Source organism: Opisthocomus hoazin, chromosome 8 (assembly GCF_030867145.1).
Source record: "Opisthocomus hoazin isolate bOpiHoa1 chromosome 8, bOpiHoa1.hap1, whole genome shotgun sequence".
In the NCBI taxonomy this organism is placed as follows: domain Eukaryota; kingdom Metazoa; phylum Chordata; class Aves; order Opisthocomiformes; family Opisthocomidae; genus Opisthocomus; species Opisthocomus hoazin.
In genome coordinates, this window is record NC_134421.1 from 22,436,632 (window position 1) to 22,461,942 (window position 25,311).

General features: G+C 46.2%; 1 protein-coding gene across 3 annotated transcripts in view; it reads left to right on the forward strand.

The window, feature by feature from the left end:
- The first annotated feature begins 5,896 nt into the window (after positions 1 to 5,896).
- TMCC3 (transmembrane and coiled-coil domain family 3) overlaps positions 5,897 to 25,311 on the forward strand; it is a 148,369-nt gene continuing 128,954 nt past the window's right edge. The window contains exon 1 of one of the 3 annotated variants that reach the window (XM_075428448.1): positions 5,897 to 5,920. Coding sequence is in view for 1 of the 3 variants with exons in the window: in XM_075428443.1 (XP_075284558.1) it covers positions 6,456 to 6,467 (12 nt within the window). In the remaining 2 variants the exon portion in view is untranslated. Of the gene's footprint in view, positions 5,921 to 6,410; positions 6,468 to 15,853; positions 15,896 to 25,311 lie in introns of those variants that run through there. The other 2 variants (XM_075428443.1, XM_075428449.1) reach the window with 2 other exon arrangements.

A 25,311-nucleotide genomic window follows, 5' to 3' on the forward strand; every position in this document is an offset into this window, starting at 1 on the left:
CAGGACCTCCTTCCATGCTTATTTTGAACTGTGTTCCTTCTCCTTTCTAATGTGTTATGATTCACACGCTGCAGTACTGGGCATCTCCTCAGACCCACGTGGAATATGGGTGAAGCAGCAGCCCTGTTTAGTCCTCTGCCTGATGGGTACTCCACTGTCCAAAGCCCTTCTTAAGCTGGGTCTCTGAATACCCACTCGCTCAAACTTGGTGACATCCACATGCATTGGGCTGAAGTCTGCTCAGGAAACTCCTGCTTCTCTGCCCATTTACGTTGTACACGTGAACAAAGCCGTGCATCTCTCCTGTGTTGCCCACCCTAGGATTTGCACTTCCCACAGCAGCAGCAGATCTTCATATCGCTGCAGAATGGACTGAGCCTAGAACCTGCCCTCTCATTCGGAGTTAGCACCACATCTGGCAACACCCTGCTTTGCATGAGAAACACTGAGGCTTTACCATAACATAGACCATCACAATTTTCCTGCTTTAAATTTTGCTGTTGAATCAGGTTCAGCTGACTTAAAAAAGTTTAGTTAGCTAATTCTTGTCTTAGACCTGAATGCAGGCTGATCTGTAATGGTAGAATTTATGTCCCTGTAATCTCCTGTGTACCTGTAAGAACCACAAAGCACAGATCATTCTTCTACATTTGGTACGAAGAAAATAACTAGGATGATACTCGAATTTTGTTTTGTATTTGTGCATATAGTGCTGTTTTATTATTATTATGGGCCTTATGAGCAGACAGCTACTTCCTTTCTTCTATGGACTATCTCATAGCTTCAAATTGATGGCTGCTGGAGGAGAGAGACAGCATGTGACATGTGTACAGAACCCAAGATTGATCAGGGTGTGCTTTCATTCATTATAATGACTAAGAAGCAGTGAAGACTGACAGTTCAATCATTCATTAATAAAGGCTTACTCTATTCCCACTCGTGAAAGTGTTAGTCAAATTCTAAAACATTTTTAAAAGGATATAATTATTATTAAAATTTGATTTAGTACTTCCCCCTCATATGACAGTGTAGAAAAATCTTATCAATAAACAGAATTTTAATTAGTCTGAAAACTACCCCAAAATTACTGATCTTTTTTTTTTTAGTTTGTGGAAATGTCTTTTCTGCTTACAGACTGACAAGAGACAGGGCTTAAATATACGCTTACTGTAGTTTAAGAGGTTGCTAAATGTCAGCAGAGTCAAAGGACTAATATAGCATTCCAGACAAGACAGGATCAAGCTAGGTTACATCACTTTTAATTTGGTCTGCACAGAGGTCTCCTACTCACATTGACTGAATTAAAACATTGATGACAGAGAGTAAGGACGGAGTCCACTGTGGAGGACTTGGCAGAGCAGGGTGCGAGCCTTGTCTCAGGGAGCAGCTCTGTCCACAGCCCCTTTTCCTGGAGCAGGTGGTGCTCAGCGCCGGGCTGCTCCGTGCTCCTGTGGAGCAGCAGGACACACTGGCCACTGAGGGAAGTGCGTGTTGACCTCGGCGTCCGCAGGCTGCCAGGCTGTAGCTCGTGTGAGAGCAGCCTGGGCACCCCTGTGGTGGGACGGGCAGCAGAACTGCTCTATGGGGGTACACAGTACCAGCTTACGGAAAAGAAAGCCACCACATAAACTCAGTCTCAACATGCACGCAGGGTAAAGGAGGCGATTGCACAATCATGATAAGTCATGTCCTCTGTTACAACTATTCTTCTTCCAAATTCTTTGAGGACCTCTTCAATCTGTCTCTCCCAAAATAAGATTTAGTTAGATTTGAGCAGTTTTACACCCATTTCTTTCCTTGATTCTGTTGCCAAATGGGATTGCTTTGTCAGTTTGTCTTATTGCCTGTTCACGTTCTATGATATGATGGCAATCTCCCATCCCTAAAAAGCTTATAGGGTTTTTTTGGCAGTCAATGAATCATATATTTCCACTGTTTGGTGGTGAAAATGATTGTTCTCTGTCTCATGTTGACTGATTAGGTGAAGAGCAGATATAGACAGTCTGGTTGTTTTAAAAAAACCCCACCTCTTGCTTCAGCTGATTGGGTGGTGAGAAGGTTTTGTTCCCATAGCAACATTTTGCATTCGAGCCTGCAAAAATGAGGCTGGCTAGCGGCATTTCAAACACGCTGCATTGAAAGAGCAGGTTGTGCTTTACAGTGTGTTTGCATTTTTGCATCTGACAGAATTATTTAGTAAACACCAGAGAAACAAAAAGAAAAATCTTTGCATCCCCATATGTGAAACTGGAACTTGCTTCTACTAGGCATGCTACTGAGCATCGCTTGAACTGCTCTTAGCAAGAGCGCAACCTGACCGCGTCGCTATCAGTTGTCTGAACAGACACCACAACTCTAAAAACCAGTCCAAAGCCCAGATGCCACTTTTGTAAGAGTTCTTCTCCTACGTTCAGTGGGGACAACGACAGTGAGCAAGGTGTTTGGAGGGAACTGGCGAGCAGGCTGAGGAAGAGTAAAACCTGTGGAGGAGGTCGTGTCTCAGAGACGTGGGGAGTAGGGGAGGGGCTGGGGAGTTCTTGCAGAAGTGCAGGTAGGGCAAAGAAAAAAAAAAAGTCTTTCCCAATACAAGGAGGTGCAGGAGGAAGACACCACTGGAGAAAGTGTAGGTGACAAGACAATTTAGGCTCTGGGTTTTTTTGTACTTCACACGGTAAAGGCTGATCATGTGGTAGCAGGAGTAATTTTTGTGGCTAAAGAAGAAGGAATTAGACTTTAATGATGCCAGAAGGAGAAGACAAGGAACATATTTCACTTCAGGATTTTTGGTTCATTTGTCAAATACTGTGAAAGAAGGACAGAGCAGAAGAAATTTGTAGTAGTCTTTAAGGGAGATGATATAAACTGGCCCTTCCGCTGCCATCTATCTGTGTTTCACCAGACACACTCTCTCACTCGGCACAAATCTTGTTCAGGCAGAACTGGAAGATTCCATGTATTTATCCAGTATTTCACTTCAGGAGGTACAGAGCTCAGTGCTTTGGTCCAGGAAAAATATGATGGCAAGTCACCCAGGAGCATGGAACTGCAAACAAAATGGTCACACAGAGGCAGTGTTACGGTATTTTAAGAATTATATTGTTAATATACAGTGATACTTTAGTGGGAAATTGGGTGACCTTTTCTCTGTGTTTACCTTTGGGCACTGATAAGCAAAGTAATTACATGAAGAATAACAAAAAAGTTGGTGTTATTGGCAAATATCTCAGTGGGAACAAGCTGAGAGAGCGTTGTTGTAGCGTGGCACTGTTCATCCAGTAACACAAAACTGTAAAATGGCCCCAATATGAGAAGACAGCAAGTTGTTAACTAAAGCTTGCTTTCGGGAAGGAAATACAGGCAGGTTGAATTCAGAAGTTTTGTGGAAGGAAGACAACTCACACCAAAAAATAAGAGTGAAAGTCAGAGTCAACACAAGCTTGAAAATAATTGTGCAGTACTTGTCAGTCATCATTTTTTATTAGAGGGTTTTTGGAGGAGGAAGCAAGTTTGCGTACAGGGAAACTGCTCAAGGGTCTATTCCTGGAGATCATGGATCAATCCCACAAAATCATGCATTGCTTCATCCCAGACTTCCTCTGAAGATGCCTGGTGTTGCACAAGTATGAGAAGTGGGCTAAAACTGTAGGAGAAAAGGGGCACACAGGGTGAAGTAAGAGTGAGCGTACCGGAACATGGAGAGAGCTTACGGCACCAGAAGGGCAGGAGAAAGGGTGGGTGCCAAGGGCCATGCAGAGCCACAGCAACTGATAAAGATCACAAAACAAACAAAAAAAAAAGATAGTGACAGGATGAAAGAGTTGAAGCACAAGCAATCCTGATGCCCTGAAGTGATATTGTCTCAGACAAGACAAGTCAGCAAAGTTAATTGTTTGCTGCTGGTTGGCCAGATGGCCCTGGACTTGTACCAAAAATCCCTGCCCACCACATTTCTCTATAGGTCTAAATTCCAGACTTTTCATCCACCTTAAAATGCTTATGTTTTAAAAATAAAGGGATGGACTGAAACTTTTATAGCTCCAGAAAAAAATGCAGAGGTCAACAGCGCAAGAAGGAGGCAGCAGTATTCCTGCTGTTACGAGAAAACAAGTAAAAACATGTGTTGAGGTGAATTATCTAACACAGCTTTTGAAAGATGTGGACACCAGGGTCTGACTCCAGGGCAAATGGCTTAGCCCTGCATTCTGAGATGACAAAAGCTCTGGCCTTGAGGTGGGGAGCCAGATTTCCAACAACCTGTCATTAGAGGTCCCGAGGAGGTTGCTCTATGAAAACCACGTTCACTTGCTGACTTTAGATAGTTTCTGGCTCATCAGGAAGGGAAGATTTCTACAAAACCAGTTCCAAGGTCTTGAACTCTCCTAATGCATAAAAAGTCAAGGTACCAAGCACTGAGGTTTGGGGTACTCTTAAGAGTACCCCATACTTGTAATTTAAATATTACAACGCCTGAATCCTAGGGTTCCAGCTCTCTTTTAATCATATTCAGAGACTGTCTTCAGAGAAGAAGTGATTCCAGAGCACGTGCCTTTTCCTGAGTGTAACTACAGAGAAAACAAACCAAACGCCCAGAGCGGATGCCCACATGTCTATGGTCAGGATTATTGCTGATGTTCTTATTCCTGTTCATTATCCCATTTCACTTACAGGTAAACTAGTAACTGTATCGAGTTTACATGCAAGGAGGACACGTGCACTTCAGTGAGAAACATCTGGAAGAAGGGAAAGCAGTTTGAGAGTCTGTCGAGACCAGGAGTGACAGCAGATACGTGAAGAGGGATGTGTCCCGTAGCGTTTTACACCAGGCAGTGGACAAGAAGAGTCAACGGCTGTAGAAGGCTGTGTTCTTGGAAACGCTGCCAATTTCTGTGAACAGTCATCTACAGTGACTACAAAAACATCATATCAGCCCTATAATACAGAAATTTTGACAGAATGAGAGGTTCTTCATTTTCAGGAGACAAGAGAGAGGGAAGAAGCGACCCGAGCAAGCAAAAAGAAGCGCGACTGATGCCTGCATAATCAGACTTGAGGGAGGAGAAGTAACTAACAACCAGCATCACGAGACACCACTTAACATGCTAATAGGAGCCCAGCAAATCTGAGCCCCATGGCTGTCACCTGCGATGTCACCTGCATTGGTTAACCATAACCCACATAAAAAACCACTAGTCAGGCAGGTTCCACTCAAGCGACCCCCCTCCATTTTAGCACCTTAATGCGACGTGATGCTGAGTAATACCTTACACCACGAGATCAAAGGCAGCAGCATCTGACTTGGTCTGCACAGCAGCGGAAACGCGATGGCCGAGACTCGATGGCCGGGCGCTGTGGTGTGGCTCCCTGCTCTCCGTGACAACAGGTTATGAACTCCCGATCAACCTGCCAGCTAATATTCAGTTGCCTCGGCTAAACTGCTCCTGTCACACTAACCCCAAGCGTAAATGCGATGGTGGTTTGCTCTAACTGCCTTGCTCTTTACTGACTAACCAGCTCGCTGGAGATGAATTGACCACGGGTCGCTGTACGCTCGCAGAACTGAAATTTCCTGAAAAGCGGCTCGAGAACATAGTGGGAAGATGTGAAATAACGGGTTGCCCTGAGAGAAGCCACATCCTTCGGAACCTGCGATGCGTGGCCCTGTCCTCCCGGGGCACGGCTCAGCCGCGGGGTCCGTGTGTGCGGGGCTGACACGCCGAGCAACGGCAAACCCCCCGCACCAGGCAGCGGGAGCCCCGCGTTCTGGCATTCGGAGTTGACGCAGAGAGCGCTTCATAACTAGCGCCAAACACCTTCCGGGATCGGATTCTATTTTAACTTGGGAACGGCTTGTAGCTCCGGCAGCGTGCCGCGGCTCGCAGGAGGAGTAGATCGCTCCTGGAAGAGGTGTGATTTGCTTCGGGTGAGGCTTGCTTCGTAACGGGAAAATGGAGCCCCGAGACCACGCACAGAGCGCCTGAGCCCCGCACCAGCGGGGTCCCAGCGCGGTCCCCCGGCCCGGGGCTGACGAAGCCATCCAGCCCGGCCTCTCCCCGCTCCCCCGGCGGGGGGAAGCGACCCTCAGCCCGGCCCCGCTCCGGCCCAGCCCACGGCTGCAGCAGAGGGGGGAGCCCCGCACCCTGCTTCCCGCCCTGCCGGGTCAGGCCAGGCTGCGGGCACCGGTCCGCTTCGGGCGGGGCGGGGCGGGGCGGGGACTGGGGCCGGGCGGCGGGGGCGGGTGGGCCCGGCGGGCCCGGCCCCCCCTCCCAGCCGCGCTGCCTCGTGTGCTCAGTGTGGGCAGGCGGGCGGCGCGCACGGAGGGCCGCCGGGCCGGGGCCGGACCGGGGTTCGCGCCCCGGGGCGGCCGCCGCAGCCGCGCTGCCCCCTGCATGGCGGCGCCGTGAGGGGCGGGAGAGCGCGGCACCGTGGCGGGGAGCCCCCGGCGCGGCCCGCCCAGCATGCTGCGGAAGGTAAGGACCCCCGCCGCCGGCCCGCCGGCCGCGCACAGCGGAGCGGGGGGCCGGGAGCGCCCCGGGTGTCGAGGCGGGGAGCGGGGGGGAGACGGGGGGACACGCGGTACGGTTAGCGGCGTGTGCGCCGGGGCCCCGCCAGGGGGCGCCGCGGCGCCGGGCGCGGCGGGGGGCGGTCGCGCGGGTCGGGGCGGCGGGGCCGGCGGGCGCTGTCCGTGGTGCGGCGCGGGCGGGAGGACTTCGCCGGAGCTGCCGCGGGTGCCGGCGGCTGGCAGCGCGCGCCTCCGGTCAGGGCAGCGCGCGGCGCGGAGGCGCCGGGGTGGGCGGGTGGGGGCTGTGGGCCGGGGGTCCCGGGTGGGCGCCCGGTGCCTGGGTCCGCACGGGGCCGTGCAGAGCGGCCGGTGGCTCGGCTGCCTCCCGCCGTCGCCCCTCGCCCGCGGTGGTGGGGTCTCTGGCGGGAGGAGCTGCGGGTGCCGGGCTCTGACCCGCCGGTGAAAGCGCTGCTGAAAGCTTGGGGGGAACGGCGAAAGCCGTTAAAGTCTGTAGGCGTCCTTTCGCTCTGGCCTCGCTGCGTGGTGAGCGAGGGGCTTGGAGCCCCGGGTCCTCCTCAGCTGCTCCTCCGGGCTCCGACGGCTGCGCTCGGTTTGGCAGAGCCCGAGCGATGCAGAAGAAACAAGATGATTTAGGATTTCCTTTTGTTCTGGAGAGGAACCCTCCACTTGGCCAGGCTCCTGAAGCCCGGCATTGCTAATCTCTTTTTACAAATATTCCCAGAGCAGTATTTTATACTGTTAGTCTTAATTATTATGTAGTTATTATGCAGTTTGGACAGGCTGGGTAAGAGAAAGCGGATTAATTCTGTCCTTTCATTGTGAATAATGTGGAACAAGTGTTTCATTTGAATTTTACCTTCTTCCACTACCCGTCATACTCCTTTGCTTACAAGGAGGGGGAGTGCAGAGATGGTTGAGATTTGAAATTAAGGGTTTATTAAGGGTCAAAATGACCTTTGGGGATTGTGGCTACAAGGTATTCAAGCCTTGTTTCTTTTTCATACCTAATTCTGCGGGTACCTAAGGGCTGAATCGGAGTTTGAGAGTTGGTCCCCTCTGGCAGCTGGTTCTGTGCTGCATGTTTGTCAGCCGCTCGTTGCAGACCGAGCCCCGTGTGAATTGTGGGCCACCTGTGCTGAATTCCTCTGCTGTAGACGAGAACTAGAGCAGTGCCAAGAGAAGCTGAACTAAAACAGCTTAGCATAAATTTGTAATCCCTAATTCTTAGGCAACACCTCAGGGCTAATGAAGGCTGCGTGAAGAACTGTCTGAGGAAGGGAGTCTCCTTTTAGGCAAAAGGAGTAAGAACTAAAAAGAAACACAATTCAATTGCAGCCCTCCCTTTGGATCATGAGTGCCCAGATCCTACTTTAGGCATCCCATTGGAGAGCATTCCTCACTGAGTTCGTGGATCAGGTGCTTAACGTGTCTGGGAAAAACTGTTGTCATATGGGCAACCTACAGTTAAATTTCATTTTGTGCCATGGCTCTCTAGGCTGTAGTATGAAACCTCAGTGTTGATTGCTTTGTCTCCTCTTTATTCTCTGCTGTTCCAGATGATTTTCTGCTGTTTGTGACTTAGCATCCCGTTTTTTGCTTTTATATCAGTCAGGAAGGGAAGATAAAATAGAAGGGAGAAACCCCTGGTTTTCTATTTTTCTGCATGTCGCGTGATTTTTATGGCCAACAAAAGGGAGCTGAACATTCAGGACCTCTCTGTCCATAAACTTTGCTGTCCATAAATGTAGTTGATGTTTCATTGATGGATTCAAAAATAAATAAGGCTGGAGAGGACTGGGCCACTGAGATAGAAAGCTGAAACATTTGCACAGGATTTACTATGGGTCAACAGCTCAGTGTTAGATTCACACTTTCTATTTGGATCAAGATTTCCAGTGCCATCTGTGCTCGTAAAAGAGCAATAAGTAGAAGAGTTGTTTCGGATGTCTCAGAAGCATAGCAAAAATCTGAGTTTTATTGCCAGAGACAGATGAAATCCTGTCCTTGCCCTTTCTTTTGGGGGTGTACTGAATTTCAACTCTAACGTGGACAAAATGGACCCGTGAGGATGGGTGGAATCAGTGGAATGTTAGTGTCTTGGTGGAGCCGCTGTTGAGTGGTGTGGGGGGGATGGGGGTGGGCTTTCCCTAAGCTGTTGGCTCCTCAGGTGAGCTGATCTCTGCGAGGAGCCTGCCCGCTCCCCGTGCGCCAGTCACCGAAACAGGATGAAGTCCTTTGGGCAGTGGTGGCCTGAAGCCAGCAGCAGTACGCAGGCGCTGGCGGTCCTCTGGCTTCGAGAGTAGCGCAGCGATGCTCTGCGCAACCTCCTCTGCACTTCTGCTCACTGGTGCGGAGGCACATCTCAGACAGACAACCCTCCGTGTGCTCCTCAGGTCCCTGCTGTAGCCTGTGGGGCAGAGCAGAGCAGCTCGGGCCGGGTGAGGTCCGGCACTGAGTGCGTCAGAGCTGTGCGGTAAGGCAGAGGGACCAGCGTGGGGAAGGATGGGCAGTAGCGAGACGCTGCTAGCCTGCTGTGTTCAGGGCTCTCTGCTGAACCTGGAGCCTAGCTCAGGTCGATGGCTCCTGCTGGGAAGCAGCTGAGACCTCCGTGCCTGCCACCTGCTCCCCTCCTTCTGCCCCCTCCAGCCACATATGTCCAACATGTTCTTCACATGTTCTTCGTGAAGGGAGTGTTTTCTAAAATCCTGAGTACTAGTGAGGTTGAGGTTTCCTAATTATCCTGATGCCTTATTTGAGGCGCTTTACAGGAGAGCGTGCTCCCCTCTCTTGTCTCTACACACTCTCTTTTCAGACTTGAGAAACATGACCGCCGTATGTACAGTTTCTTGGCCACTACTGCTTTTCCTCCCTCTTCAAGCTGTTCAAAGTAGTTTAAGATGACATTGGCATTTCCAACTACTTTCTTGCTTGAGTGAATACACCTTTTTAGGAACACCATTGTGTAGTATCTAGGTGCTGCAGCTGGACATAGAACTAATGTCAGCTGAGGTTGGTCCACTTGATTTCATTCCAGGTGAAAGACTTGATTCTTTTTCTTCCATATGCCCCTCGCTTTTCACTCAGTTTCGTATTAGTAAGAAAATACTAATGAAAGTATAAGCAGGAAGAAATTCCCTGAGTTTTTTTTTCCTGTTTTTACATGCCTCTCCATTCCAAGTCATTCAAATAAAATAGATTGGCATAGTACCTCATAGTTAGTAGAGACAAGCTGTCTATTGGACATTGCAGGAAGGCAGTAACAGAGTTGAGAGAGGAGAGACTACATTTCCAGGCAAGGGGTGGAAAGCCAGTTCTTCAAACCTCAGCATTCTTGTCTCTTTGGACTTGTGTCTCTTTCAGCTCCTCTTGCCAGATTACCTATCTATCTTAATTGACCATCTTAGGAGCTAATTTATTCAGCCGAGACAGTCCTTCACCAGCTCACTGAAGGACATATTAGATATAAATTCTCACTTGTATCTGCTTTTATTACCTTTTTGAATGTCAGCTCTGCGTATCTTCTTTTTTGCTAGGGAAAACAAATTCACCTGTCAAATTCTGCTGGAGTTATTTCTTCAGGGAAGATGTACCCACATTTGGAAATAAATGGAAATCAAACACATCAACAAGAAATTATGGTTTAGGGACAACAAAAAGAAGAAATTAATATGGGTGGAATATACTGAAAATCAAGACCCAGCTAAATAAAGTGTGTAATGAAGATGAAATTGTGTGCTACTTCTTTTTTTTATTATATCATCTAATGTTCTTTAGTGGTTTTGGCTCTGACACTCGATAATCGGTAACTACTCTTGTAGGAGGGAAAGGGAATGGCCTTGCTTGGTAATGCTCTGTTTAATTCATAAGGTAGTTAGGAGCGACATATATACCTTGACGGGTACAGATCAGTGCTACATCTTGCTATAGATTTTATTCACCAGATGTTTGAACAGAATGAAGGCTTTATTTTTAACCAAGTTGTCATTGTCTGGTCATTACAACCTGTTGGGCAAAACTGCAACTACTGGGACAATTTGGACTGATGGGGGTGGGTGGCATCATGGCTCTGCTGGGGAAAAAAAGTGCCCTTTTGGTGTTTTTAGTTGCTCAGAGATTGCCTTCAAGTAGTATATAGCACTATCAGTCAAAGACTACGTTTCAGGGTTGAGGTAATCATGAGATTTTCCTTATTCGGCTATTTTAGAGGCTCTACTATTTTGGCTACCCTCGGGGAGTATAAAATGTGTTACCAGTTAAATCCATGACAACAGACAACTTAAGCATTAGGTTTAGCCAAGCTAACGTGCAGACCATCGAATTGGGTAAGACACAGGCCACCCTGGCATGCGGGAGCGCTGAATAAACCCTTGCTCCAAACACAGCGGAGTGGGGGGTTGAGGAGGGGTCTCTGGCCTGTGGGAGAAACAGGACAGGCAAGCAGTTGGAGATTTCTGCTAGAGCTCGGGCAGGCTGTGACTGTGGGTGTTTTGATGGGTTTTTAGTGAATTTAGGTGCATGGAGGCGTTTAAATGCCTAAAAGATTACGTGATGTGCGCGTGAGGATTTTGGTGGGACATCAGCGTTGGTCTTGAAGGGCTAAAGATGAGAGGATTTCCTGCCTTTACCTCAAGCACTTCTATTTGCTAAAGAGTTCGTCTTTCCCATCACTGCTTCTGCTGTGGCAAAATGAGATTGAAACGGCTGACGTGCTTTCAACCGTCTTTCTTACTGGTCGTATTTTTATCTGCCACCTCTGTTGGTAAGCGGAGAGGAGAGCAGGGCATAAATGGCACAGAGAGGAAGAATGAGGGAGTGACAGATTGTTCACTGTCTGTGTCAGGAGAAGAACTGGGGGCCTCAAATGAAACCATCAGGCCACAGAAAGATGTGCTCCTTGTTTAGCCATGCAGCTTTTTGCCACTGGGCGTTGTACAGGGCACGAGCTTCCGTGGGTTCCAGAAACAAGCGGGCAAATTCAGGAATAGTGCTTCAAAAGCCCCTGAGTGCAGAATTAACACCGCTGGATCAGAAAGCCCATGACCTGCAGATCCCCAGCAGCTGGAAAGTATTCTGGGGAGCAGCATTACACAATAATTTTGGTCGTGAGAGTCTTCCTGAGGCATCCGCTGTTGGCCACTGTTTCAGCCAAGCTACAGGCATGGATTTAATGTGAGCCTCTGTGCTCCTTACCGTCCAGCACCACAGAACCGAGCTTTGTTTTCTCCTTAGGTTGCTTGTGAGATATCGAGCCTAGTAGAGTAATACTGTTGATTAAGCAGGTCAGCTGAGAAATGTTTTAGGAATCTACGTCATCTCAGAGAATGCATGCAGAGCTTGAGACTGAAGCAGTGGGAAAACAAATGGAGGAAGGTGAAGATCTCTTAAGTATTGAACTAAAAACAGAAGGATTTTTTTTTAAAGCAATTTCTTATGTTCATGACTCCCGTTCAGGGTAATGGTAGGTCAGAGTGGGCTGGCTGAACGTTTCTCAACAGGCCACCAACATCAGGACCAACATTCCCTGTCCTCATGTTCTGAGCTGGGGACAAAGCAGGTTTTAGCACAAAAGACACAAAAAAGGGCAGTTAATATTTTTTCCTTTATATGTTTCCCACTGCTGGAATGTTGTCCTGGTGAGAAGACAATAAAATCTTAACTTTTAAAAATATATATGAAAAAAATCTGCAAACAGACATGGGAAAAAAAAGGACAGATGTGTAGATTGACCTTTTTGGTTGCAAGGAGAGGGCGGAAATTTTGCCTCTTCTAGGAAGGATGGTTTCCAAGTCTGCCCAGTGATGAAACTGCGATTTCCAAAGGGTTTTTTGTTTTCATTATTTGAGGTATGACTGTGCTGGACTGAGTGGCCAAATAAATGGAGTTAATAGGTTCATCTTGGTTTGAATTCCTGGTAAGCAAGCCACGTGTGACTGTTTTTTCCTGTCAGCCCTTCCTGCAGTAGTTAGCAATTAGCGTGAAAATGGATTTCTTCAGTCTGCTGCTTCACCACGTAGCAGAGGTACATTTAGAAATTGCCATCGATGTTTTGTGTTTGGGTCTCCTCCACAACCTGTTTCCTCTTAGAGAAGCAGTGAGTCCTGCTCAGGTGAGGATGTCCACCCAGTGCACCCGACAGTAACACCCTTCTTGCAAATAATTCAGCTGAGATTGAGAAAATCTGGGTATTTCCTGGACTGACCAGATCATTTGATATGAGATTCTGTGTAGCTTGAGGATGACCGAGATCTCCTTAAGTTGTAATATCCAACTAACTGATGTAGCATCTTGACTGCTTTGTGGTGGAACTTCTGGGCCAGATATCCCAAACAGTTCAGATCAGCGGATTATTGTGAACTGTTAACCCCTGTAACAGTATACTAATAGTTTTTCATTTGGAAACTCTTACACGTTTCTGGTCTGTGCACCATTTGCTGAAGCCTCAGCAATGGTTTGCAAAAAGCGCCGAGCATTCAACGTACCTCCTCCTTGCTGCCTGAGGAGTAACTTCCATCTTCAGAGGACAAGTGGCACAAACCTGTAGTCCTTGGTATGATGATGCCTCCCCTGAAACAGGGCTTGTGCCTCAGTAGCTTGGGCTTTGGGCTTGGTTAAACTCTGTTTTCACTGGGCTGTTGACCCAATGTGTGATTTTTTTAGGCAAATTTGTTTGCTCTTTTTCTGCTACAGCTTGTCTTGGGCATGCTCCTGGTGAAGAAACCCTTTCTCTCATTGAAGAGGAAGTAAGACTTCCCAAAATCTTTTGATAGTCACCAGTTGTAAGGTGAAAAATGGCTAGGGCTTACCTTTTCTGCCTACTAAGACATTGCGTGTGCCCTGACAGATCTCACCTGGCTTCAGGACCTATAAAATGAGGACACTGGCTCATTGGTCACTGCTTTCCTGCTTGTGAACAACTGATCTTAAGCTCTTGCGTTTAATGTAGTGGAGCCTGACCTTGAATGCCAGAACCCATTATAAAAGGAAATGCTTTACTGGCTCATATTACTTTTGTCAAAGGTATTTTTAATAGAAAATAGTTTTGATTTAAAAAAAAAACCACCACAGAAAAGATATTTCTGCTGAAAATATTGATTTTTCCCTGAAAAACTAGTGTCTAGTTGAAAAAAATGGCTTAAAGCTCTTTATTCTCAATGGGAAGTCAAAATCTTTTCTAGAAGAGGAAAATACATTTTTTTTTTCCCAACAGCACTGTGGTATTAGGGCTTGCTAGTTTGATGCAGATAGCCTACTTTTTTTGTAAGTAAGTATTTACATCTGCTTTTCTTTTTTTTTTTTATTAATGTTCATTTTGGACATTTGCTAGCATATAATTATTCTGATATTGGTACTTGAATTTACTCATCTCCCAGTAGTTCTCCATCCTTTTCAGATGCTCTAAAAACTGTTCTATTACATGTGCTCTTTGTCTTTGCGTCTTTTTCAGCTTATTTCTGGGCAGATGAATGCACACACTTTTTAATGCATTTCAATTATCTTGCTTTTTGTTAAGATGTATTTTCAGGTAACACAATTAATTAAAACCCCATTAACCATTTAAAAAGGACATATCCCCTAGTGGCAAGCCTTTGGTACTGGCCTACTTGAGTTAATGAGTGCAAATGGATGTATGATACATATTGACTTGCTCAGAAATAAAGGGAGATTTTTGTCCTTTTTCTTGCTCTCTGATGTATAAAGCAAGCCTGAAGAGACACTCTTTCCATTGCTTTTTACCATTTAGATTCAGTCTGTTCGAGTCTTCCTGAAACTTACATTGCAGGGCTATTTTATTTTATTTTATTTTATTTTATTTTATTTATTCTGTTTTATTTATTCTGTTTTGTTTTATGTTGTTGAAAGCAGGGCTGGTTGGACAGACTTGGGATGCCTTCTCTGCAAGCAGATTCCCTCTGACCTTTAGTAAGAAAGAATTAGGACAACTTTTCTAAGCTTTTTGCTATTTGCATTCACTCTCAGCAAAGGTGTTACCGTACCCAGCCTTGCAGCCAAGAAGCTGTGCCCAGCCTCAGAGGCTTTTTACCTTCTGCTCACAGACCGACCCGTTGCCATCCTGTGCCGTTCCCTTCCCACCGGGGCAGCCGGTTGCTGAGGATGCTTGTTCAGGCTGTGGGAGAGCTCAGGTAGACCAAGTTGTTTTTCCAAACTGCTTTGCAACACAAAGAAAATTGTTCAGAGCGGGTGGATTTCACCACCACTCCCTGTTGCCAGCTCAGCTACTGGTCCGGGCAAACTGGGCTTTGGTGGCTTGCAGAACACCTGCCCGGGGAGGCAGCTGAGCACAGCCTTGATGAGGGAAGGGAGCCGGAAAAAGGCCCTTCTGCAGAGTGGTAAGTGTTCCGTTACATGAATAAAGTTTGACTTTTTTTTTTAATTAGTGAGGAGGAGTGTAACCAGAGGGCTTCCTAGTCTGTAACCCCGAGTGCTGTCATTGCAGATACTGTGTAGAATGCGTTGAAGATGTGTAGAATAAAATGTCCCCGACACAGTTCCCTGACAGGTATTTATCATTCCTCCTTTTAATGTGTGATCTGAAAGGGTATTTTTTATCCAAGAAGATTTCTTAATTTAGCCCTACAACAGGTGACTTCTTTTAACTACTGTTTGTAGATCCTAAAAAGTAGGAGTGCAGTTTTAGCAAGCAGGAATATGTATCTACATACGTAATACTCCGGTAAGTCACACATGTTGGGAGAAAAATAACAGATTTATACCCTAATAGCCTGGCGTACCAGTTCTAGAAGTGGGGGTGAGTGGTCAAGACTTTTGTACTTGGCACCTCTGCTTCCAGACTCTGCAGAAATTGGAACAATTCTAGAAAAAGATGAAGTTACTTTTATTCAGTACATCTCTTAGAGAAATACGGCAATGGTGGAGAATAAAGGAATTTTGAATCGTTGGTCGTGGATTGTAATCTAATGTAAATCCCCAGGCAGGTTAAGTTAATGTATTCTCAGCATGGTGCCTGGAGTAGGATGGGGGGGAAGGGACCGGAAGGGATGAATCAGCTCTGAGGTTTTGCAAGATCCTGCCTTCTAGTTCAATATTGTCTCGTTTTCTTTGCCTGAACTTATTTTTGACAGGTGCTGACAGAATGTTTTCATTAACGAAAGGCAGATACCATCCTAGAATCACAGAAATAATATAAAGTGTCTTGTGGCAAACTAGTATTCAGGCTCACAAGTGGCCGGATTCTCTTCACCAGTTCTTTCAATATTTGAAACTCCTCATTGGTGCCTAAAATCCCTTTTTTTCTGGTTCCCGTTATTCAGCAGCGGCACGCCGTGGTTCCGCTGACCGGGGCAGTACCGGCACCACTCCCGACCTACCTTAGCACCACTTGACGCTGAATCACAGGTGAGCTGTGACATTCCTTCGCTAGAGCCTCTGAGGTTAGGGTACACTATTAAAACTACTGTCAGGAGAGGGTAAGCTGGTGCTTTGACAAGCTGGGCTTAGGAAGCACTCCCGTAACAACGCTGCTGTAAGAGCAACACATGTTATTAGTGCTTGCAAAGGGTGCTTGTGCCTCCCTTGTAAGCGGGTGGTGGAGCCAGTGTCCTAGATTCGGCTGGGACAGAGTTAATTTTCCTCCCAGTAGCTGTCACGTTTTGGATTTAGCACAAGAAGAATGTTGATGACACTGATGTTTTTAGTTGTTGCTATGAAATCAAAGACTTTCTTCAGTTTCTTATGTTCAGCTAATGAGCAGGTGTGCAGGAGCTGGGAGGGAGCACAGCCAGGCAGCGAGCCCAAGCTGGCCGATGGAAATACTCCATACCCTAAACGTCATGGTCAATGTATAAAGGGGAGTTGGCTTGGGGGCAGGAGTCTTTCTTTCTTGTTTCCCTGGGTTCGAATCCTCTCTTGTCCAGGAGTGCAAACTTTTCTGGGAGTTTTGGGAATTTTGTGAAATTTGCGAAACCCGCAGTTTCCGAGTTCCACGATCACTGCTTGGGGACTGACTGCGACTCAGTCATCGGGTGGTGAGAGAATTGTGTTGTATGTAGTTTATTTTGCATATTCATTATTATCATTATTGTTATAATTATTAGCATTAGTATTTCCTTTGTTGCCTTATTAAACTGTCTTTATCTCAGCCCCTGAGTTTCGCCTTTTGTTGATTTCTCCTCCCCATCCCACTGGAGGGAAGGGGAAGGGGTGAGCAAGCGGCTGTCCAGGACTTAGTTGCTGGCTGCCGGCTTAAACCATAACACCAGGGTAGATCCTGATGCTTAGCGAACGAACAGGTGAAGTTTGAATCTCGACCATCCGGGTGAGGTAGCTGTGCCTCACCGCATATGTCCTCCAGAGCTGGTTGCTCGAGTCTGTTGGAGCCTGCGCTGCCTGCTCTGGTTTCTCAGTTGTGGTTCCCTGGTGGATTTGAATGAGAATGTGGGTCACTGTCAGACTGCAGCACCGAGGGGACAGAGGAGAACATGAGCTGGGTGGACAGTCAGTCAGATAGCTATGATTTCCAGCTTCAGGGCCAGGGATTGTGTGTGGGACAGGTCTCCATGTATAGGGTGGGACAAGGGAGAGGAAGAGGAGCTGCCTGATGAGCCAAGTACTGTCATCATCAGTCTCAGCAAAGCTGAGCACGCTAGAGGTGGTTTTTAATTGCTGGTTCTGGTGTGCTGAACCGCCACCTCCAGAACAGCCTGCCTGTAACATGTGCCCAGGTGTTCAGGCTGGGTTTACTGTTCTCTATGGTAACGAAATTTAAACAGAAAATAATTTAGAAATGAAAGACGCAAATCACTCAATCAGAGGGAAGCATGGCACTGAATCAAATGAGGAAAAAGTAATACTTTCCCCAAGCTAAATAACAAGCAGTTCATTTGTTGCTTGCTTCTGAAGCCTGTTTTGATTTCATAAGCACAGTTTCTTCCTTGGCACTGCCACTGTAGGGATTTTGAAAGTGTATGTGCGTGCTCAAAATTTTTGCTGTGCCTGGGATCAGCATTATTAACTTTACTCTGAGCATTGGTTCAGTTCCCTGGGCCTATACAGTGATCAGCTTTGGCTGTCCCACAGGGCAGATTTTGGCAAACAGCTTTAGAGATGCTAATAGGGGGTGGTGGAAGGGGAGGGATCCTCATCACAGGGCTAAGTGTGCATTAAAATCCTGTTGCCTTGGTGTACCTTAATGCTTGTAGGACTTCTCATCTTCGCAGTGCTTACAAGCATTAGCGAATCCTCATGACACCACTCTGAAGTGATGTGGATATGTGTTATCACTGCGGTACATGAGAGGGCAAGAGATAAATTTTTCTTGTGTAAGGCTCGCCAAAGAAGCCAAGGGGAAAACTAGTGATTTTTAATGACTGTCTTATACAAGACAATTAGAATTTGTGTTTCTAAGACACTGTATTTTAAAAGCATACACTTGTGTAGGCACATGCTTCAGTGCTCTCCTGAATAAAGAAATGTTCCTAAACCAGCGCTTGGGAAACCAGCGCAGCTTTGGAATAGCTGAATGATTCTGCAGGGAAGAGCTGTCAGGTTTTTATATCTGTTACTGAGCTTACTAAGGTTTTTCGTCCTAATAAGGTTTAAGTTTAGAGCTTGTTTAGCAATTTCAGACTTTCCTCATGCAATTTCTCCTTCCCCATACCTCAGCTTGAACAGGAGGATGGAGGAGAGGGGAAGGGACAGCACCTCCAAGGTAGGTGAGGAGTGGCGCTTGGTTCCCTGGGCAGTGGAGGGGAGGAGAGAGAGCAGCTGAAGGAGGGGGCTCAGGGCTGAGGATGCCTGGCAGGGCCATGGTGGTGAAACTCCAGCTAAGGAAGGAGGCATTGCTGGGACCTTCAGGGGCTCTTCTGCTGGAGCATCGTTGGTTGGGCTCTATAGATCCTGGGCTTTGTCTGCTCCTACTCCCCGTTGTAATCCTTTGGTAGCCAAAGCCTTTTCAGCGTAGTTCCAGCCTTGCTGCATCCACCTCCTCCCATCTGTATTTGTTCTCTGCTCCTAGCAGCTCCTTGGCAACCTGCCGCACGAGATATAATCTGCAAGCCTCCCTTAGAGAATTACTCTACTCTGACCTCCTCAGTATTGCAGACTACTTCTGCTTCGTAGGGCTTAGTCCTGCAAAGAGCTAAACACAACATAAACCAGGCACCCTCAGCTGAGACCGCCTTCCCACAGGTGGATTTGTGGTGGAAGTACATTAACCACTATAGGATAGAAATCACTATGATGAATTAAATTTTTCAAGTGAAGTCTGTAAACTAATTCTAGCTGTATAAAATTGCTTTTTTGGGGGAGGACCTTCGTTCACAAATAAAAAGCAAAGGTAAAAATGAAAGCCTGTATCAATATTACTGATTTTAAAACACCATAATGTGTTTCTTTTACAGGTAGCACTAATGTTTTCTGATCAGTAGTCACTGAACATCATTCAAGATTTTTTTATACATATAGCATAAACCTAGTGATGCACTGGGTGTAACATCTTGTAAGACAAATAATTGTGTATAGAGAAGAACTGGGACACAGATAATTATATTTCTGATGAAATTAAGTTTCGGCATACTGAAATATCCATGAAGCAACCCTTTTGAGGCATTTTAAATGGCATAAAGCTCATCAGCTGTATCCCTGCTGATTCTGATGCCCATTGCAACCTGCATGCTCTGAGCACGACAGCCTGACACCGTGACTTGTTCACAGAAAGGCTGACTGAGTTCATTTGCTCACAATAACGTCGTTTCAGAAGCTGTAAAGGCCATCTTTTTTCTGTACCTTGGGTTGCTCCATGATAACATCTTTATTTTCTGCCCTGCCCTCCTTCAAAGGAGTTTCTGCCACACATGCTGCCTCCCACCTTGGGTCTCACTGCTGTCCTCCTGGGGTCCATCCACCAGTGCTGCCTCCTTTCAGACCGGCTTGTCCTGCCCCAGCAGGCTCTGTAGCCCTGGCTGGCCTTAGCCCTGGTCTCTGTCTCCTGCTATGTGACCTTTGTGTAGCTCTTCCCGATTCCCTCATGGCTACTCTGTTGTCCCCTTCTCTGTTTCTTGGTGCTGCTCCATCTTTTCTGCAGTCACTTGGCTGAGGTGAGTACCAGGCGTTTTTCTCCCCCTCTCCTTTCTCTGAATCCCACTTCTTTCCCGAAAGCCCCCTCAGAGCCAGTGCCTTTGCACAGTGCTGCCCTGTGACTAGGACTTTGTGTACAGGTCTCTCTCAGCTTGTCGTGGTTTAATCCCAGCCGGCAACTGAGTACCATGCAGCTGCTCGCTCACTCGTCCCCTGCCCACCCCAGTGGCATGGGGAGGAGAATTGAAAAAAAAGTAAAGCTCTTGGGCTGAGATAAGGACAATCTAATAGGACAGCAAAGGAAGAGATATAGTAATAACAGAACACACAAAATGAGTGATGCACTGTGCAGTTGCTCACCACCTGCTGACCAATGCCTATCCCATCCCCGAGCAGCGATCCCATCCTCCTGACCAACTCACCCCAGTTTGTGTACTGAGCATAACGTCATATGGTATGGAATATCCCTTTGGCCAGCTGGGGTCAGCTGTCCTGGCTGTGCTCCCTCCCAGCTTCTTGTGCACCTCCTTGCTAGCAGAGCGTGGGAGGCTGAAAAGTCCTTGACTGAGTATAAGCACTACTTAGCAACAACTAAAACATCAGTGTGTTATCAACGTTATTCTCATACTAAATCCGAAACACAGCACTGTACCAGCTGCTAGGAAGAAAATTAACTCTATCCCAGCTGAAATCAGGACACAGCTATTTTACACTGTTGGGATGCTTTTCAGATAATGAGATAGGAAAGAGTGAAACTATTTACTCAAAGAGCTAGATTAGATTCATGTATCACATGTGAACCTGTCTTCCTGAAAATAGAGCAGGGGCTGATGTCCCAATTTTGGCTAAAGCTGTATTTTGAGAATTTTTCTGTTAGCTGGTGGGACATGCAGCTACCCGGGAACCAGGGTGCTGTGATGCTTTGGCAATGATGAACCTCCCTACACTTTCCATGGCCTCTTCCCAACAAGATGGGCTGATTGATCAGTAAAGTGTCCAGTTTCCCCCTAGACTTTGATTGTGTGTCTTGTCGAGTTTGTTTCCCATTTTAAGAACACCAGGCACATACTAGTAATGGTGATTAGTGAGTCTGACGCCTTGGTATTGTTGTGTACTTCTGCGTTTGAGGTAAACACATGAGCATTAAATTCACGCTAAGGACTTCTGCGTAGTCCGTCACAAGTATATAAAAAAGGGGGTATGTGAAGTCATATGCTGAGCTCGCTCTGTTTAAGTACCCTGCATTGCTACAACAGACTAAGAATTAGTATCTGCTTGTCACATTTGTGTAGTACTAGTTTGAAGTAATTGAGCTGTGTATGATTTGCCTTCTGGACTCTCACTCCTGCTAAAAACAACTGGTGATCAGTGCCAGTGTAAGTTAGACATGAGTAAAACGCTGTTCAGCTAAACAGCTTGAATAACGTAACAAATGGTGCCATTTTGCATGCCTATTCACAGCACAGAAAATCAATCTGCTACCAAAGCTGGAGCCCTGCCACTTGATTTGTGGGTTTCTAGCAGTTTCAGACCTAAAGCCCAGTTTCCCTTATAGTTAGCATAATCACGCTGTCCAGTGATGAGCATATAAACTGGATAGATTATGTTCGGGAATTATATTGCAGAAATGCAGATGGGTCTGTTTAATGAGGTACAAAAACTGTTTTGCATGAAATGTATAAACCTCAATTATCCAGACACCACAGGGGACAAAGGATAATTTTTATAATCAAGCTTTCAGAAAACGGCAGGAATATTCAATATGATAAGCATTAAGAATCGTGACCTCATCTGGAACAACACAAGGCTTGGATAAATGAAGTGCTTCTGTGCTGGATTCGAAGAGTATAATAGTATTTAATGTTTGGGCTCCAGTTCAGTAACTGCTATTAGTATCCAACTCAAAAAGATCCATAAGAGCCAAGCAGGTCAAAGTGCTTCTCACTGCCATGGGTAGTCTTCAGTTAGCTGTTACTGGGGACAGAAAAGGAGAGTTTGATAGCCTACTTCTCAAAGCAAGCCAATGTGTCATATTTTCACAGTTAGTGTATTTGCTGACTCAGAAAAAAAAATAGTGGGCTTAATTTTCTCTGAAAGTTGTATTTTAAAGAGAAGTCCTTTATTTTTTCTTAAGGTTTGCAGCTCAGAATGTTTTGGAATATTTTTCTTGCTCATTTAGAGTAAATCCCAATTCATTTGAATTAATTACTGCTCTTATGGTGACGTTTGAAATAAAGACTATCTTGGATGCTCGAAAGAGGGGAAAAAAAAAAAGACTAAAACTCATCATGAGTCTTACTGATAGAATCTTATTAACTCTGCATGCTGATGTTCACAAGTTCCTCCATCCTCTTGCCTCCCACTATTGCTGCCTTTTGGTTTTTAAATGCATGGAGGGTTTTTCAGACAACTCCAGTAGAAGTAAGCGTCACATTACATTACCGGAGTGGTAGGGATCGACTCGAAATCATCTGAGTCACTACACACTAAAGAGATCTGTGTTTACATTCCTGGTGTGAATTAGGATACTCTCTTGTTTGAAATACCAGTAAGTTTATAGTAAATGAGGACATCCTAATGTTTATATGGGTGGACTATTTTGGTGGCTCTCCAGCTGTTTTACTTGACTGCTTTACATTCTGCCAGACTGTGTATGAGCCTGTCTTCTGCTCCATGGGCAGAATGAATAGATGAATCCAAACAGATAGATGCATGAATGAAGGGATGTTTGTCTGTTGAGATGCAGCCTAGGTCAATCCACTGGCAACTGCACATCCTGAAGTCAGTCTGTAGCTGACACTGCCTCATTATTCCACCACCCAGTGTGCTTGGAAAGAGGTCTGTGACTGTTCATCGTCTCACTGGCTTTTTGAACACTTTAAGCCATTGGCTAAAAGGATGCCAGTGCAAGGTCGCTACTGGGATGTAATGCTAGATCAAAAGTACCCGCAGGAAAGAAAATGTCTAAGGCTAGGCTCAGGTAGTTCTGCTGTCTGCCCCTAATGTGTTGTTCTGCATAGCATGTGGTAGCTGGAGGTGGGCAAGCCATACTTTGTGGGGGAGACTGCAAAAATAACAGTGGTTCAGGACCTTTCATGCTCATAGCAAAGGGCTGTGTGAAAGCTGAGAAGTTTTTTGCAGTGCAGGAGACCACCTGGATACAGAAGATGAAGGGGGACCTGAACTCATGGCCTTGCTGTTTTGAGATCAGTTGGGCTCCTACATGACAACCGTGCAGAAGGTTCTTCAGTTGGTGGGTGTTTATCTTCTGACCCATTTCTTTTCCTTGCACTATGAATAACTGGCACTGCACACCGACACACAGCCAGCATCGCATTCTGTGTGCGTGCACAGGATATTTGGCAGGTATGAGCTGTTCAGTAGGGTCCTTACCTGTGTGTTCGAGACTTGTCGAGTCTTGCACTATTCTCTCCCAGACTGTCATCACCTCTGGCTTTCTTATATGTGGCTTTAGGTCCCTTTTGCCATTTCTTTAGAATGGTGCCTGCTCTACTGTGCTGTTCTACGACAGCAAATCAGTAGTCACAGGGAACCTCTGTATAACCACTGTTCATTCCCTGTGACTCCACTTGCAAAGCCTCCTTTCCCAAACTGTATGCCAGTCTCGTCCTGCACATTAGATGAGAAACAGAAAATTACTTCTTATAAGTGTCTTTGTTGGCAGTTAATGTGGCACAGAAAGAGAGCAGAATCTTTACGGTATTACATGCCAGAGGACAGTCAGTTGTACAAAGTTGGTGTGTGTTGCACACACAGACATACAGTACAGTGTCTGAGAAATTTTGCTTTTCATGATACAACAGCAATTTAAGAGTAAATAATGTACGAGAAAGTATATATGCCAGTGATGGTAACCCTTACTATACTGAGATTTCTGTGGGATGACTTCAGGCATTTGATTTCAGTGGGAACTCTGTGTGTGCTTGTAGTGTATAGAAAATGTCAGGGACAATATTTGGAGGTAATGTTTCAAAGCAGTGCCACCTTATGGTTCATTTCAGAACAGGAACGTGTGGCCACCCACCCGTGCAAAACGTCATGTGTATCTTGCTGGGCTCTCTGAGTTTCTTAGATGGTCACCTGCTGTGCTTCTGGTGACAGGAGCAGTGGTGGCCTATACCTCTCACTATCAGGACTAATTGCAGAGAAACAAATACAGTGATTAGAAGAGCCGTTCGCTCTGTATAATTAACCATTCCATTGCTCACATGGGCAAAAAATCCTGCCCCGGGTCCCTCCCTCCGAGACTGCTTGCAGAGGTGCACGTGCAATTTCTGTTTAGAGCTCCCATTTCTGCTGAGATGTCACCCTCCGACCCCATGTCAAAATCTATAATCTTGATATCTGCAGCCCATATTCGTCATACCTACCCCTGCGGTCCTGTTGTTCACGCAACGGTGAATAATCACTGGCTGGCCAAGAGCAGGAGGAAAGGCTTTGAAGCTCTGCGGTGCTGTTGCTCACCTGGATCCCTGGTCCCGAAGCAGCATGGGTTTCCTGGGCCTGGGTGTGACCGTGAACCCAGGGAAGACGGTCTTAGAGAAATCCTTGCAGAAGAAACTGGTGTTCTCAGTCTCTTCCTGCTCTTGTTCCAGTTTCTGGCAGGACTAGCTGCTGCCTGGATGCCAAAAGCTTGTCAGAGCTGCTTGGTTGTGTGGCTGCACTGAGTTCCCTGAGAAGTCAATTACATATTGACGTATGCTCATGTGTTAATTACAGCTGCGGGTGTGGCTTGGAGACCTCTTTTGTCTGCAGTAGCTGTAACAGTTTGCAAATAATTCTGGTTAGCCTGTGAGAGAAGGGTCACTGAATTACAGGACAAAAATCCTGGGGATACTTTAATTAAATTCTCGGTTTAAAACTAGCAGGTTCTTCCAACAACTGCAATGCGCAAGTCCCAGAAGCGGGATTGAGGAAGATGGGATTCCTTGCTACCCTGCTGAATGCAGAGCAAATCCATTTCTCAGGGAAATTACTATTTGAACTGGAGTGATGGATGTGGCTGGAGCAGCTGGGATTAACGTTAAGCCGTTGCTGCACTGCTGCTCAGTGCAGTTTACACAACCATCACCACTGCCGTCCTTAGTGTCCATCCACCACCGGTTGCAATGGGGGTAAAATAAAATACGAGCCATTAGCTAGGCTTCGACTTTTTCTGTTGGACTAGTTTATTCATATACAGCCCTTGCTTCTGCTTTTTAGGCTCATAGACACTATACAGCAGCTTTACCGAGCATTGTGTAGAGATGGCCAGCCCAGCTCGACTGCTAAATTCCCACAGATTCCAGCAGCAGTCCCATTTATTGTGGAAGACAGTACAGCTTAGTAATAAAAATCTCAGCATTAATATTAGCTTAAACATAGTTGCTGCTATAAATTTAGTTTGTTCACAAAGGTGTGTATGTTAAATCCTGTGACTATGGAGAATGCTTTGGAAACTCAGTTTCCTATGGTCTTGAGTCTTTTCATTGATAGATTTTTAAAAATTAAATTATACTATTATTTTCTGTTCTAAACATGTATCATATAAAATTCCTATCCTTTCTCATACAGCCTTTCTTCTGCCAAATATTTTGACAGCTATATGCAGGCCGCCTCATTTGACTCATTTGGCCAACGGAATCAAACCCTTGTCCTTCCCTCACTCTGATGTTACAAAATGCACGGAGACCTCATCATGTTTAAGATCTCCAGTACCTATCTGGTCTGAAATCAGC